This window comes from Anas acuta, chromosome 3 (assembly GCF_963932015.1).
Source record: "Anas acuta chromosome 3, bAnaAcu1.1, whole genome shotgun sequence".
Lineage (NCBI taxonomy): Eukaryota > Metazoa > Chordata > Aves > Anseriformes > Anatidae > Anas > Anas acuta.
Window position 1 is genome coordinate 1,993,657 of NC_088981.1, and position 15,901 is coordinate 2,009,557.

Sequence of the window (15,901 nt, forward strand, 5' to 3'; positions counted from 1 at the left end):
GTATCACCGAAGTTATAAAAAGTATTGTGTGGAAATACACTGAAGTGTTATAGGGTAGAGTATTCTTTCTTCTTAGTTTTCAATACCACAAAAAAATCCTTAAAGTGCATTTTGATAAAGAAGCCTGTAAAGAAGCAGATGTCTGCAAATCAAGTGTTAGTGCACCTCCTGTTATCACCAGTGGCTTATTACTAATGTGCCCAAGTTCAAATTGCTGCAGCACAGGAAGATGGCTGGTATGTAGTTAGGAGGAGCCATCATACTGTCAGCTTCTGGACTGTTACCTCCCTGGAATTTGTGTTCAATACAGTTTTTTAGTGTGCTGTGGAAGAAAAAAGCAAGAGCCAAATGAATTTGATTGTATCATAATGCAAATGCATGTAAAACTCACTGAATTTTGTACAGGTGTTTTTTTTTTCCTCCCCATGTTTCTTATTTCTTTGATATCTCATAATTTAATACTGCTTTTTGTTCTGTAATTTTAGTTTGTTTGCTTTATCCTTTTGTTGGGTTTGATAGTGTCATTTTTATTTCAACTTGTTTCTTGTTTTTGTCAGAACAGAGTAAACTGGCTGCTTGAGTTTTTTTTTCTTGGTACTTTTTAAATTATGGACGGCTTTGAGGTCCTTGCTACAAGTATAATATTCAATCTGCAAAGCTGATACACCCATTTTAAAGCTATTAATTCGGGCTTAAAAGGGGTCATTACATAAAAAATTTACCAGACAGAAAAAGGCTACAACAGACTTATTTACTGTTCTATAATATGTTTTGAAATGTTGACACTTAAATGCAAAATGAACTTAAATTAAAGGAGACTGGGAGGGGAAACAAGGTAACTAAACATTTGGCATAGTTTTCTTATTAAAAGACTGTACTTATGGCTCTTAAAAGGGGAAGCATGTTAGGAGAGTAAACACTACATGTACAGTTGTTTGCATGCTAACCCTCTCTTATTTTTCTTGCAGGAAATCCTGGCTGACTAAAGTTGGAAGCCCAAGTTCTCGTATAGACAGAACAAATTTTTCTAACGAAAAGGAGATTTCCAAGCTTGACTTCTCAGGATTTAGCACTAGATACTAATAGAAGAAAACATCACTAAGCACAAAACTGGTGTTTCTGCTGCATGATATTTTCTGTGCGTCCATAAAATGTCACAAGCACTTGGATGCTTTCTGTACTTGAAATAGATGATTGCTGTTCACACAAAGTAAGAATTCTTAGTTGCTGTATTAGGTATTTCACAACATGATTGTCAATGCTTAATATCTAAAGTGTCAATATCTAATTTATTGCATCTTGAAATCTATATAAGTCGCTAAAAGTATCATTGATTATTTCTGTACAGTGATACTTGTTATTACAACCATATGAAGCCTAATCTTTACACTGTAAAGGATAAATAAATAATCACTATGTTCTACAGTTCATAACCTCTCCAGAAATTAATAATACAGAACTGGAACTCTTAGAGAGGTATGATCTATAATACAGAGATATTAGAATATTACTTGTGATAATTTAAAATAAATGTGCATTGCTTCAAACAAAAATAAACTGCCTGTGGTTTAACATACTCTAAGGTGATGCAGGTACTTCTTGGAACAAGATGATGAAACGCATTGCCTCTCAACCTCTTTTCCTTGTCTGCCTAAAGCCTAAATCTCTACTGATGAAAAAGGATATTCCATTCTTTTTGCTGTATGGTATTATCATAACTGAGGATTTCAGTTACTGTCCTTACTGGATGAGTATTTGCTCATCCAGTAAGTACTGGATGAGTATTTGCTCATCCAGTGAGTTGAATTGGGTACAACAGAGTACACCCCCAGAAGTCATACCAAGTACATAAATGGTCTTGAGAAAATTGAATCATGTGCTTGCAATAAATACTGGATACGTCTCTGCAATATTGGGGTCTAACTCATTTAGTATTTTTTTCACAGTTATCAAGGAGTCTGTTAGTGCTGGAACTGACTTACACCTTCAATTTGAAAGTACTTCTGTGTCAGGATTAGTCCACGTAGGAGGACTTTGATAAAATCTTCAGTATACCCAAGCAGGATCCTGTGTGATCTGGCACCAGGTGTGAACGTGCAGCGATGGCAGCTCAAACTGTAAGTCCCTGTGAGAAGTATACGGGACCCGAAGCTCACTCACTACTTACCTGGCCTTTGGTGATAGCTGAGCAGGGGCCCAGCCCCCTGCTCTTCTCTGTGGCTCTGTCCTTGAAAGTACCCTTGCAAAGGGCACCTAAAACTAGATTTCTGCTGGCTGTTCTGCACCTCTTCGAAGGGTGGATAGTGTCAGTTTAGACAACGTCCTCAAACATGCAATTTTTGTTTTTTAATTCGGAAAAGGACATTTTGTAACGTAAGCATTGTACCCTCGTATATGTGCAGAGCAAAATGTGCATTAGAAAGTATATTTCTAATGACTACTAGATTTATTTTCACTGGTCCTTTGTGTATAAAGCAGTAAAGACTCCTTTCTAGAATTTGCAGAAGTTACTTGTAAATTGTTCTAGTTCATACTGCATTTGACTTCTGTAATTATACAGAAGCATCTTTTGTTAAATTCATTGTGAATAACCCTTGTTCCACTCAAATGGTAAATGGCAAAGTTCAAGTGTAGTAGTAGCTCAGTAGAGGTTGCATCCTCTCTGAGAACTGTATCCTGTCAAACACAGTTCATGTTTTCCTTGAAGCTACCTGGCATAAAATACACCCCCAAAGGCTTTTCCAGCCAAATTGTTTTGGTCATGTTGTGAGAAACAATGACAGAGGAAGGCGGAAAATAAATAGGACGCTAGATAGACAGGAAGAAGAGACAAAGATGGAATTGTTGTTCTGATGTGTTCGCATGGGTAGAGCTGCGTGATAACAATGGCTCAGTAACTGCACCCTGACTCCACTAGAAACGCGAGGCTTGGGAATGGGTATCCAGCCATTAAAAAAAAAGGCTAATTTTGGGGGGAATAGAGTCTGCTGGTTATAAACCTTCAGAAAGTTAAGTGGTGAAAAATTTATGTATATGTTTCACATGGAAAAACAAAAACAATATTTAAAGTGATAACAAGCACTTTACTGAAGACTTTGGGTGCCTTTTTCAAACAAAGGAAGTCAGAAGTTACTACTAATATTACAGTATTTAAGTAAATACAATTTCTGTGATCTCTGCAGTTCTGGGCACCACAGTACAGAAAGGATGTAAAACTGTTGGAGAGTGCCCAGAGGAGGGCCACGAAGGTGGTGAAGGGACTAGAGGGGAAAACGTATGAGGAATGGCTGAGGTCACTTGGCCTGGTCAGCCTGGAAAAGAGGAGGCTGCGGGGAGACTTCATCGTGGTCTACAGCCTCCTCACGAGAGAGAGGATAGGGGCAGGCACTGACCTATTCTCCTTAGTCACCAGTGATAGGACCCGAGGGAATGATGTCAGGCTGTGGCAGGGGAGGTTTAAGCTAGACATCAGGAAGAGGTTCTTCACAGAGAGGGTGGTCGCACGCTGGAACAGGCTCCCCAGGGAAGCAGTCACTGCACCAGGCCTGTCGGAATTTAAGAAGCGTTTGGACTGTGCACTTAGTCACATGGTCTAAACTTTTGGGTAGACCTGCGTGGTGCCAGGAGTTGAACTCAACGATCCTTACGGGTTCCTTCCAACTTGGGATATTCTATGATTCTGTGATTTCTATGATCTGTGGCCTGTATGCTGGAAGCTAGATCTTCTGTTGAGTCTTAGTGGCACAACAGGTTTTGTGTGTGGTAACACTAAGCCTCTGCTTACATGCTGGATTTGAGTCTCTCAGATGAAAAGATGGTTGATTCTGGAATACATCTGTAACCTTCCTCTGTGAGTTGGCAAGACTGCTGTTTTCAACATCCGTTTTTCTCTTGTTTAGTAATATGACAACAGGCAAAAAATACATGCCAATGTCTTAGTGAGCTTAGCTTTGAGTATTTTTGCTGTTATTTAAAATTAAAATGCACGCACCCATACACCTCCTCCTCCTAGCTGAAGGCAAAGGACCAAAATGGTGATGAGTAGCAACATACAACGTGGGGCTTGAGCATGTCCATTCGAACTTGGGCTTAGCCTGTTACCAAAGTGGGGGCTAATACTTGAATTGGAATGCCACTGGCATCCTGATGCATGGCTTCAAAGAAAGTCCTTTACCTAAGATTTTAGTTGTTTGTTGTTGCATTGAAATCAAGCTTGAAGGCATCATCTCTGTTCCTAACTGATGACAGATAACTATGTTTTATTCATGCAAACCCCTGCAGTACAGTTAGGATCCTGTATTTGTCTAGGCACGTAGTCAGCTTGAACTATCTTGTTTAACTCAACAACAAGGGAAATGTTCCATTTGCACAAAGTGGCACCTGCCTTACTTGTGGGTAAACACAACCGTGTAGGACGTCTGTCTAGGTGGTCATTGGCAACAAGCAAATCGTGTACTTCTGTGAAAATATGTTGCACACAAAATGGAGGCTTGTGCTGACTGCAAGAAATAATAGACTGAAGCTTCTAGGTAGTTCACATAAGACGGTGTTGTCAAACACGTTGAAAAGAAGTAGTGTACAGGACTGAGTGTGTCATTGTTGATATCCTGAAAAGGCTGTTATAAAAGAACAGACACCAGTCTGTTTTTTACATCTTGGGTGAATTTTTCCAAGATAGATGTTTGAAGGCTGTTCAAAGTAACTTCTGTTCTCCATCTGAAAGGTCTTTCAGATTGAGGCAGGATGCAGTCCTGCAGTGTGAGCAGGTCAGGAAGGCTTGACAGTGAACCTGTGGCACAGCAACGCTTAGTGGTAACTTAGGTCTCTTGGTTTACTGGGGAGGATAGCAAGGCTGGCATATGTGCTGGTGAATTTAGGGGCTCTGAAGTTGGAAAAGCAGCTTGTCTGAGGAATTCCAAGTCTGAGCACCTTCATGTTTAGGTAGCGTTTGACCATTTGTAGGATTTGGTTGCTGGGAAGCATTTTTCCATGCTGTACGTCACATGTTGCTGTGTTACTGCACCTAGTGAAATGTCATGTATTGTATGTATAGGTGCATGCGGTAATCTTATTTATTTAATCCTCAGATTCTGTTAAAGTATCGTGAGTCCAAAATATCCAGCTTGTGGAAACAAAACATACGCAGAACGTCAGAGCAGTATATCTAAATGTAATGAAAACCCCAGTGATTTTGAGGAGCCAATGAATTCCGACGGTAAGACAGAAAGGGAAGAACAGTTAGCTAACTAGACATGAAAACTAAGTTGACACCTTCTTCCTTTTTCTACTTCATACTAATATCAGTCAGGTATAACTGTAGATATTCTTTATTTTTTATTTAGAATTATTTATTTCAATACAACACAGAAAGAACAAGCGATATATAGTCCAGGTCCATTTTTGCTGTACGTGGAAATAGTTTTCTTAAAGCCTGGTTAGAACTGAACAAATTTCACATTAGTTTCTGAATGTAAGTTATGCATCAGGTCTTTGAATTCGCTCTTTTGTTTACATGGTATGTTCCTGTGTTGTCCTAAATCTCATGGAGAGGGTATTTTAGAGTACAAACAGATTCTGGATTACAAAGACTGTAGTGGGTATATGTGCACATGCATGATTTTGCAGTAATTAATACTTCTAAGTAATTAGTACTTCTAAGTATGGTTCAGAGGCAGGAGAGATGATCTTCTGTACATAATTTAGAGAATTTATGAATTGCTTGGATGTAATGGCCCTATGGGTTATATAAGCAACTATAGGTCTGTTAGGGGCAGAGTTCTTGAAAGTATTCTTTGAACCTCCTCCCCTATGTCTGAACAGAACTTCATCCTTAGCAGGAACAGAGAAGTTGGTGGTGTGTAGTGTTCCTGAGAATTGCATGTGTTGAAAACTTCACTCTTCATGACGGTTGGAAGCTGAACTTTGTGGAGTTTAAAACTACCAGTTTACCATGGAAGTCAGTTCTATCCAATACCTATAGGCACTGATGGGAAATTGTTCCTAAGGTAAATTAGAGAACAAAGGTATGTACCAGTTCACCTTGCATTAGTTATTATTGAAATAATGTCTGAAGCTTCTGAATAATGAGCAACCGCTTGTTGTTGTTGTCCACGTAATTAAGAAATTCCATGCACATTTGACAATTACGTAAAAGTTAAGTTAGTTGGCATTTAATAGGTCTTCATTCTTCTGTCTTAAAAGGACTGAGACTTCTGGAAGTCTGTTCCCACTATTTTCAGGCTATTTGTGAGTTCTGAACAATGTTTAATTTCTTGAAAGAAAACTTCGGGCCAGATTCTATTCTTCCATAATTTAAGAAAGCTTGCCTCATTAAACTGTAGGACTGGCAATGTTAACTAAAATAGGAGCTTCACTCCTAAATGTATGTTTGAGGTGTAAAAAGAGCTTGATGCAGGAAAGAAATGGTATGTTATCTCAGGAGAGGTAGTGAAACTACTAAACAGTCATGTTTGTTGCTGTTCTTGTACAAGTGTGTTGTGCTTACAATATGAAGGTAATGTTTATATTGGATTAAAGAGTAAATATTTAAATCTTCACTATGCAGTGAACCGGAAATGAGAATTCTGTCACATCAGAAATGATATTATATTGTGTCATACTATTTACCCTCAACCCTTACAGTGATTTAATGTAGAATATGGATATTCCACTATAACTACTCATTCTTCAATCTTAATACAGAGAAAAGCATGGTGGCAATTACTACCATACTTTCTCCTATGTGACACCAATCTGTCACTTCTAATTTTCGTGATGGTCTCTGGGGTTGCCTTTCTTGGCTTTCTTTATTCTTAGAAAACGGCATGCATGTTTGCTGCTGGAATCCTCTTACTAGACAGACAGAATGAACAGGATTAGTCAGGAGAGTTTACTGATTAATGCATAGCTACCTACTACTACCCACTGAAAAGTACTCTAATATGAAGGAAACACTGTATAATGAAAGGTAATGGGGGGGCGGGGGGGAGAAAAATGGTGTGCACTGTTTTTTTAGTCTGTCTTTACAGTGGCAGTTCCGTAAATTAGAATTATTAGAATTTCTGTAGCTTTGTTCACTCTTCAAGGCTCCTCAGTGTATAAGTACTAGAACTAAAGTCAAGTTATTTCTGCATCAAAACCAAAACACACCACAGTGACTTGAAATAACTGGGCTTGCCCCAGTTCATTCAGTATTAATGTTAATGTAACTCAGTAAGAAATACTGAAACAGAAGATCAAAGGAGGAGCAAGCTCACTTTTAGTAAATGGATTAAGAGTTTTTTCTAGTCAAAATTCAGGGGTGGTTTAACAAATCGTATAGTAGCGTAGTAGCTTCCACAATTAGGTAATGTTACTATAATATATATAGATACAAGTATAAAATATAATGGTTGATGAATCAGTTCATAAATCAGTTGTGAAATGTAATCTCCTTTATATCGGAAGGAAACAGCACTAAGAATTATACTCCAGACAGTGCTAATGGAAGAGTATGAGAAACTTGGATGGTGTTAGATTGACTGTTTGAAAAGGCACCACGGGTCCCTTTGTGGCTGTGCACAGCAAATAGTTTCTAGGCTTTAACTAAAGTCTATGATTCCTCAGTTTTACAAGTAGGAAAGTCACGTAACGCCTTCTCCTGCATTTGATAAAAGAAGAGTTGTTCCTAAATGTGGATAATAGGTCAATACCAGGCTTCTTGAAGATGTGGCTCACAGTAGAAACTGATGTGCACAAGTAGATAGGGAATGACAAATTTGTTTGGCAGTTTTAAAGGCTGGAAGACGTGTTTTTGATCCACATGCATCTAATGAGCTTAAAGAAGTAAGTTTTGTGTGTTGCAACCGTGCAGTGGTGTCCATGGGTTAGCTGATATTTGAGGAAAAAAAACAACTGTGTTCTTCCAGTCTTCTTAAGACCAATTGTTTTCCAGATCTGATATGCATAGTACACTAAAACCAGGCTGAATTAGAGGCATGCCTGGAATCCCTAGGGTTTCTTTATTAGCTGAAAGGTAACCTGGCATTCACTTGTATTTGGCAGGGAGATAACAAAATAAACAATGGAGAGACACAAATTCTGTCCTCGGGGCACTAGCTTATGTTCCGTTGGAATGCTGCCATGGACTTCAGTGGGAGCGGTAATTGGTCATGCGACTGGAGGAGCGCTATCCAAGCAAGGAAATGCATTGTTAATGGGACAGCTTGAGAAGTGGTAGATAAGATACACTAAGTTGGTTTCTCAATGCAGGCTCTTTTTCCTGTTTCAAGAACTATCACTTTGGCTTCAGAAACATTTTAAAGCCTGAACTTTCTTGCATGAAGTTGACCATTTGAAAACTTCTCAGATACTGTCCTATCCCAACTAAACAGGCAATTACTGATTTCTGTTTACAAAGTTTTTCCCTAAAGAGTGGCAGCAGAGATAAGCGGACATGTACAATCTGGAGAAGCATTAATAAGAATAAAAAAGCAATACAATTTAGCTGAGAGAGACCTAGGGATGGTAAAGACACGAAGGGTGCTGGAACTAGACCTTTGAAATAGCTCAACATGCAGAAATATACCTGAGGATATTTGAAGCTGCAGGCAGTGGTGTCACTGGAAATGAGTTCTGGGTGAGTGCTTATGCTTTTCTGTTTAGAAAAGGTCTGGCTGGCAAAGAGGGTCTTAGCAGAAGGGATTCTATCTTGGAGGAGTTGTTGAGTTTGGGAAGGCATTCAGGAGATGTTTAGAGGAGAGGTCAAAATGGCATCTCACCTGTTTGATGACAGCATCTTTGTGGTCTGGACAGATCGCAGATGGAGACATTTAAGACTTAATGTAACTCTTGCACAACTGGTGATTATTTTTCTCTGGCTTAGACACAACAAGCCTCAAACTTTGTATGGCACATACTGCTGAACTGTACAACTTGTGTACTGCAGCTTAGTTCGGTTGGTGGGAGAAATCTTAGTACCAGGTAGGAAAATCTGTATGGACTGCAATGCGCATCTCTAGATAAGGGAGGGGCTATAATAGGAGTATCTCGTGCCAGAGATGTCCATGTCTGCAGGCAGGAAATAGGCAGACAAAATATTTGCAGATCAAGTTAAAACCAATTAATGACCTACTATATACCTCAGAAAAAAACTTGTTCAGTTATCTAAGTTTGCTGACACTTTGAAAACACACTTCAAAAACAAAATGATGACTAAATAGTAATGTGTACTGCAAAGAATGAGTGATACACCAAACTGAATAGGATTTGGGGACTGTTTATCACAGTTAAGCCATAGCCTGAATACTGTAATGCTGATTAGTTAAATTCATTGTGCAGACAGTATAATCTAGCAGTCAGTAATGTGCCTGTGAGAAGGAAGACACTGCTTCTATCACTTTAAACTAAATTGTAGGCACAGAATGATTGAGGTTATGCTTTCTCTAATTTCCTAGATACGATACATTTGTAACAACAATTTTGGCTGAAGCAAAGTCTATTAAGACTACTGAATCCTTACAGTGTACTATTTAAAGTGTTCAGAAGAACTGTGAAATTCACCACTAGTGGTGGACTCATTTTCTACTTTCAGTAATACGACATTTAATCTGGTCTGAAGTTAATGTTTCTTAAACCAAAAATGAGATTTTGATTCCTCTAGATTCTTAGCTCTTCAACAGACTGGTTTGCTGGATCCAGATGAACACGCAATGCTTTCTTTCTGTGGTAAATGCCCTTCCAAAGCTTTTCTGCCTGGAACAGTCAGATGAGTAAGAGTACTTAGTGCCTTTCAACTGGCAGCAATGGAACTGCTTACCAAAGCAAGGATTTGCCAGATACATGTGGAAACTAAGGCGCAGAAAGGTTGAAAGATTTTGTCTTAGTCATTTCAGCTGCAAAAGGGATCTTTACACTTCTACCACTTTCAGACTTCTGAATTCTGAAGCTCACTCAGAACCACGGTACGGGTTAGGAATAGAGCACAGTATGCACTATGTATCTATAGGTAATAGATATAGGAATAGTCGCTGTGTAAGACATGTTGGCGCTGTGTCATCTTTATTTAAATAGCCATGGGATGCATAAGTTCGCTTCTAGCTTCTACTGAGGTGTCTTGTGGAACATCTGGGGAATAAGCAGTAGTTCACATTTATGGTGTTAATACTCACCTGGGGTCTTGTGAGGGGAGCATAACAGCTCTGCATGCAATCATATGTAGAAACCATAGTGTATTAGTTATTCTTGGAGAGAAAATGTTGCACTGCCGAGCTATTTTCTTCAGTGGAACTTCTGTCTGATTTGGGGGAAAATCAGTCTTAACTGGATGGAAAAGGTAAGAAAGCCACCCTCAACTTCTGATTTTTTTGGCTTAGTCAAGATGCTTTAAAACACATTCTGAATGAACTTTATCGTCTTGGAAATAATGAGAAGGCGGATCTGCTTATGAGAAATGCTTGTGGGTTTCCAGCCAGACAAAAAGGGCAGATTGTAATGAGTAAGGCCTACAGTGCTCATTTTGCTTCTTTCATTATCTTATGCTGAAGTAAGTCAGTAAAGTGTTTTATATACATATGTGGGGTGGGTGGCAGCAACTGCTTTAACATTGCAGACAGTTAGTTCCCAGTGTTCAGTGGTATCAATTTCATTGTCTGATGCACGGGCTAGTTAATTGCATTAGTATTGCATCCTCAAAAAAAGCATTGAGTTAGAGAGCAAGAATAATTCTGCTGTCACACACCTGTTGAACCCTTTTAATCTCAGTGGTGCAAAATTTCAGCTTCTGTTTGTAGACGTACTTCCTCTCTTGTCTGCCTCAACCTGCTCCCTCTGAGTCACACATGTACCATCCTCTTCACCATCTTGGCAAGAATGGGAGGGCATAAAATGCAGTAGTAAATGAGCTTACTATCTGGCAACAGTGCTGACCAGCATCTGCTTATGTCCAAGTAGTGCTCTTTGTTCCCTGGCTTTAAAAAAAACAAGATGTTTTAGATAGTATTTATCAAGCATTCACATGTGCATAGGGAATGGAATCACATGGAAAAGCAATGAATTTTCCTTTTCGCTTTTTTCTAAAAGCCATAACCATGACTGACTTGCATTGTTTAAAAACTGTATGTTGGAAGTTAGCCACTAAAAGCTGTAGAGGATATGACATAGATGTGATAATGAACAGGACTTGATATGCTTAATACATTATTTTGCTTTGTAGCAAGCCTGGAAGATAATGGTTGGGGTGAAAGTGGTGAAAAGGAAATTAGAGAACTGAGGCCACACTGCTATAAAAATGCTGCAAAACCAAACTGCAGCATTTAAAGAACCTTAGCAATAACATACTGTCTTTTGCTGCAGTCACTACAAAGTGGAGGAAGAAAAAATGAATTGGTTTCTCTGTTGCTACAGCGGCATGGGAGGCGTTAACTTTGGGAAAGGAGGAGGCAGACTTAACCTTAAATGTCCCTGAAATACACTGAAATAACAAAACAGCAAGATGTCAGCTGTACATTATTTAGCTTCAAAATAAATCTGCTTCTGATGAGAAGTGAGGGGAAATATCCTCAGAATTAAAAAAAAAAAAAAAAAAGAAAAAAAAAAAAGCTTTAATTCAGGCAGTAACAAGAACCACAGATCAAAGACCTGTAGTACAAGGAGAAAACCTGAAACCTATTATCTATTTTTGGTAACCTGAAACAACCGCTAAACTGATGTTATTGAAAAAGTTAATTCCTCCCTGCTATCTCCTAGAAAAATGGGCAAGGAGATCATTGAAACTTCTTTACTGATGCTACCACCCCTAGCATCAGTGCATCTTTCATGGATTATTTGTTTGTTTCCGTATATCATCCCAGTGGTGTTACAGACAATGCCGGTCTCAGTGAGAGAAATCCTACCAAATTTTTTGCTTCATGCTTCCCTCCACTAAATTATTTTTCTATCTTTTTTTCATGTTTTGAACATGTGAGCTGTGATCCATCTGTTAGAATGTGTATTCTTAGTCCAGGATGGAGTTGAAATTTCTGTTCCTTAGTTACCATTTTCCTTCATCCAAGATCTATATATTTGGACGTATGATACTAAGACAACCTGCAATTTCAAGTAGAGCAACTTAAAAAATTGGAACATTTTAAACACATCTTAAACAGCTCCAGGAGTCCTTTGAAGTATGCTGTGGAACCATGGCTCAACAGTACATTACAACTTTATTGACATTTATTTCAGTGGATCTATTCCTGTTCTATTCCTGTTGTAGGTCATCCTTGATATATTTTCTGGATGTTCTGTACACCAAGTATACTTTATCCATTATAACTGTATGGGAGACTGATTTTCTCACTTGCTTTTCTACATCATTGTTTAAGGCTGTTTAATTCAGTGCCAAAGCTGGATACAGAAGTAGTTTTTTTTTTTGTTTGTTTTTTTGTTTTGTTTTGTTTTGTTTTGTTTTTTTCAGTTCTTGTTTGATCTATGTCCGTTAGAGTCACTTATTCCAATGAAACATTGCAGCTGGTCTTGGCTTGGTCCTTTACCCATCTTATTGCTGTGACCCAGCGAAGTGTTTGTTGATCTGTCATGGAGTACCCTCAGGCCCAATTCCCTCTGATTTTCATCCCGCTTAAAGGAAAGTCAAGAGCCAGTACTCCTTTTTCTCTGCCTTACCTCTTGGCTCTGGTAACTGAACTGTAATTCATGCATTATAAGGCATGAATGGTTACTGCGTTTCCTCAAAGTATTTCTTCTAAGCCTACAGTCTTACCTCCTGGGTAGAGACTTGTCCCTTCTGATTCCCTGTTCTTTTGTCCTTATAAAACCCTTAAAACCTTAGCAAGCCATTCCTATTCTGTTGTGTAGATCTAGCCTCCATCTACGGAAAGCCTCACCATAAAGGAAGTATACGTGTGCCTGCCTGTGTTTTGTACTGTGTTTTGTAGTAAGGTCCACCAAAACATTACTCCACACTGTGGGTTTGTCTGGCATGGTGCAGCTCCTCTCCACAAGGCGTAGCTGGGTTGAAATACTGCAGAAGAGCCCCAGCCTAGAGATGTACGAGTCTAACGTACCTAAATGACTACCAGGTCATGTTGGTGCACACTAGTAGGCCACTACAAAGGGACAGATGCACAGCTAAAGATGTAATGAGAGAAACAATAGGAATGTCTAATGTATTATGGGTGGATCTGTGTAGTAGAATAATAAAAAAAAAAATCTTCCAAATCATACTGATAACACTGATATAGGAGATTAGAGAGATCTGTGACTATCAGACTCTATTACTACTTTTCCTAATACCTGAAGTAACTTCAGTATCCCGTATAAGGATTGCATATATTCTACAGTGAGCTGCTCCCAGTTTTGCAGTCCTTTGTTGCTTTAGATTAGAGTTCTCACATCCTAATGGCTAATTCCAAGGCATTCAGTTCTCAACAGTGTGTTTTTTTTAGTTCCATTGAATCTGAGGTCAGCTAGAGGTTTATAGTCTGCTAACTCCCAGGAGGTTTTGTAGCTGTCCTATTTCCCTTTGGGATTTGGTTTTCCATTTCATTTCAGACTTCCACCACTTAGACGGCTCCATGTGCAATGCTAATCCAGGAACAGCAATATATTTTTTCAATCTCCTTGTCCTCAAGCTATTCCATTTTAGCTGATAGTGATCACTAATAGCTTAGGCTCCTGCTTGTGCTGTAGTTAGCCTGTATCAGAAATCCTGCCTCAACAGCCACACTCCATTGGATATTTGGGGGTGATACTCGCTGACAGCATAACACCACTGGGGTTTGGATTAGCTAGGCATGCAGAAAAGAGAAAGTGCCTGTCTAGCCTCATAAACACACAAGCTGAAAAATACAAGCCAGAGGCAGAGCTAGGGCTGAGCTCACAAATGCGCTCTGACTTCAAAATTTTTCCCTGCGCAGGTGTATTTCATATAGGCTGTTTTCACATAATTTGTAAAGTAAGGGCAGAAGAGCTTTGAGTCAGCATATCTGATTCTCTTCATTCAGAGTATGGTGCATGCTGTGTTCTTTGCAGGTGGAGGCTTTGGAGAACACAAAATAGGGCCAAATTGTAATGACCAGGTCACAAATGTTTTGAATAATAAGTTAATAAGGAAAATGCTGGCAGGCATCACCATGGTCTCAACTGTAGCTGTGAAAACAAGTAGCTCTGGACTGGTCTATTCTGCAAGGGTGACTCAAACATATTTTGTTTTGCTATAAATGAGAGGCAGGTGGAAGTAGTGAAGCTGTCACTTGTTAATTAAAACTAGTTTCTGTCTATCTGAATGCTTTTCTGTAAAGCTTGTGACTTTTTCTATAGCTATTTAGTGGGATTTCATCTACAGAAATTGCTCTTCTCTTTCATTATGAAGAAAACTTAATTTAAACAAAAGAAAAAGTCACGGATGCACAGGGTTAGAGAAATTCAATCTATGAGTTGACCAATCAGTTTAAGGTCAGAGTCAAGTTAGTTTAATCCAAGACAATAAAGTTACATGAACCAATCTAATTTCTTCTTTGTCTTGCTTTAAGGTGAACAGATACAGTGTCATTAGGGTCCTGAAACATAGTTATCCCTCCCTAAGCACCTCTAGTTCCTTCTCTGAAGCCCCTGCTAAATGTGTCTCTGAGCATATCCTACAGTCCTTTCTGAGGGGCGGCTGGCTTACCAACAAAGCGGAAGCCCAGTGTCCCACCTCATTATCATTCAGTCTTTTCTTCAGGAAACCAGAATGACTAAATCCCTTCAGGAGACACTAAGCTTGGAAAATTATTTCATTTTTAACTCCTGGCATAGAGTACACAGTTTTCTCCATGCGCTCCTACACAGTGTTGATTTCTGCAGTGCTTGCACTTAAATTTACATAAATAATACACCTGATTCTGCAAGGGGGGAACAACTCTTTCATCAGAACTGAAATTTGCCAATGATCAAGTAAGTGACTCCAGTGACAAGGGCGGTTTTCTGCAGTTGACAATTAAAAATAAATCCAGACCCTCCTATTTCACACCTCCTGTTATTTCTCAGGATTAAGGGAGGGTTGAGAAGGAAGCACTGATGCACTTGTCCAGTCACAAGAGGAGTGGATTCTAGGGGAGGCAGGTAAAACTGAGGGGATCGTGTGTCGTGCTACAGTGAAGTGTCCAGTAAGGAAGTGGAAGTTGGGATCAGCTATAGAAACGTTGCACTGGATGCAATTGGACATCATTTCTTTTTAATTAATTTCTGCTTGGAGCTGAAATAGTTTGAACGTGGTTTTTTGTCCTCTGATCTTGAGATAAACTGGAATTAGAACTGGTCTGTAGAGGATGTTTTTGCCAGGCTCTGAAGGCCCGTCTGACACCTGAGGAATGCTGAAGCAGCTGGGTGGTGCGGACACTGAGCAGGGCGCAGGAAGGAAACCTCCCTGGTGTCCTTACAAAGCAGTGGTGTAGCCGAGCAGCACGAGGAGCTGGAAGCGGTCAGGTCAAGCACCACAGCACGTGCAAGATGAAGAAATGAATATTATCCTGGAGTCCATCCCTAATTGCCAAGGGGGGAGAAACCTAATCCATCAGGGCCATTTATCTCAATCAATATATGCGCCTTCGCTCTCCACAGTCCCCATTCCGCAAACATTTTCTCACAGCCAAATGGCAAGCCTTTGCTTAATGCTCAGTATCGAGCTGATTGCAGTTCTGAACTAATTGCTTGTGTGTTTCAGGCTGGGGTAAGAAATGGGGCCGTGAAGCAGCTGCGTGCATCTCCGAGGGAGTGGAGCAGGGCCCAGGCCGGAGCCCGCCGGCAGCAGCAGTGCAGGCGCCGCCACGCTCGGCTGCTCCCTGGGGCTCGGCCCCATTTGTCTGCTGCTTCCCTGCCGGGGTCTCCTAGCAACTGTGCTGACTGCCAGGCTGGGCAGGCACAGGCACAGCACTCGCTGTCTTCAGAG

General features: G+C 39.8%; 1 protein-coding gene across 7 annotated transcripts in view; it reads left to right on the plus strand.

Annotated features, from left to right (window-relative positions):
- ACYP2 (acylphosphatase 2) overlaps positions 1-1,912 on the plus strand; it is a 45,136-nt gene extending 43,224 nt beyond the window's left edge. For all 7 annotated transcript variants that reach the window (XR_011094306.1, XR_011094305.1, XM_068675233.1 and 4 more), the window contains one exon: positions 969-1,912. Coding sequence is in view for 5 of the 7 variants with exons in the window: in XM_068675233.1 (XP_068531334.1) it covers positions 969-1,083 (115 nt within the window). In the remaining 2 variants the exon portion in view is untranslated. The remainder of the gene's footprint in view (positions 1-968) is intronic.
- The last annotated feature ends 13,989 nt before the right edge of the window (positions 1,913-15,901 follow it).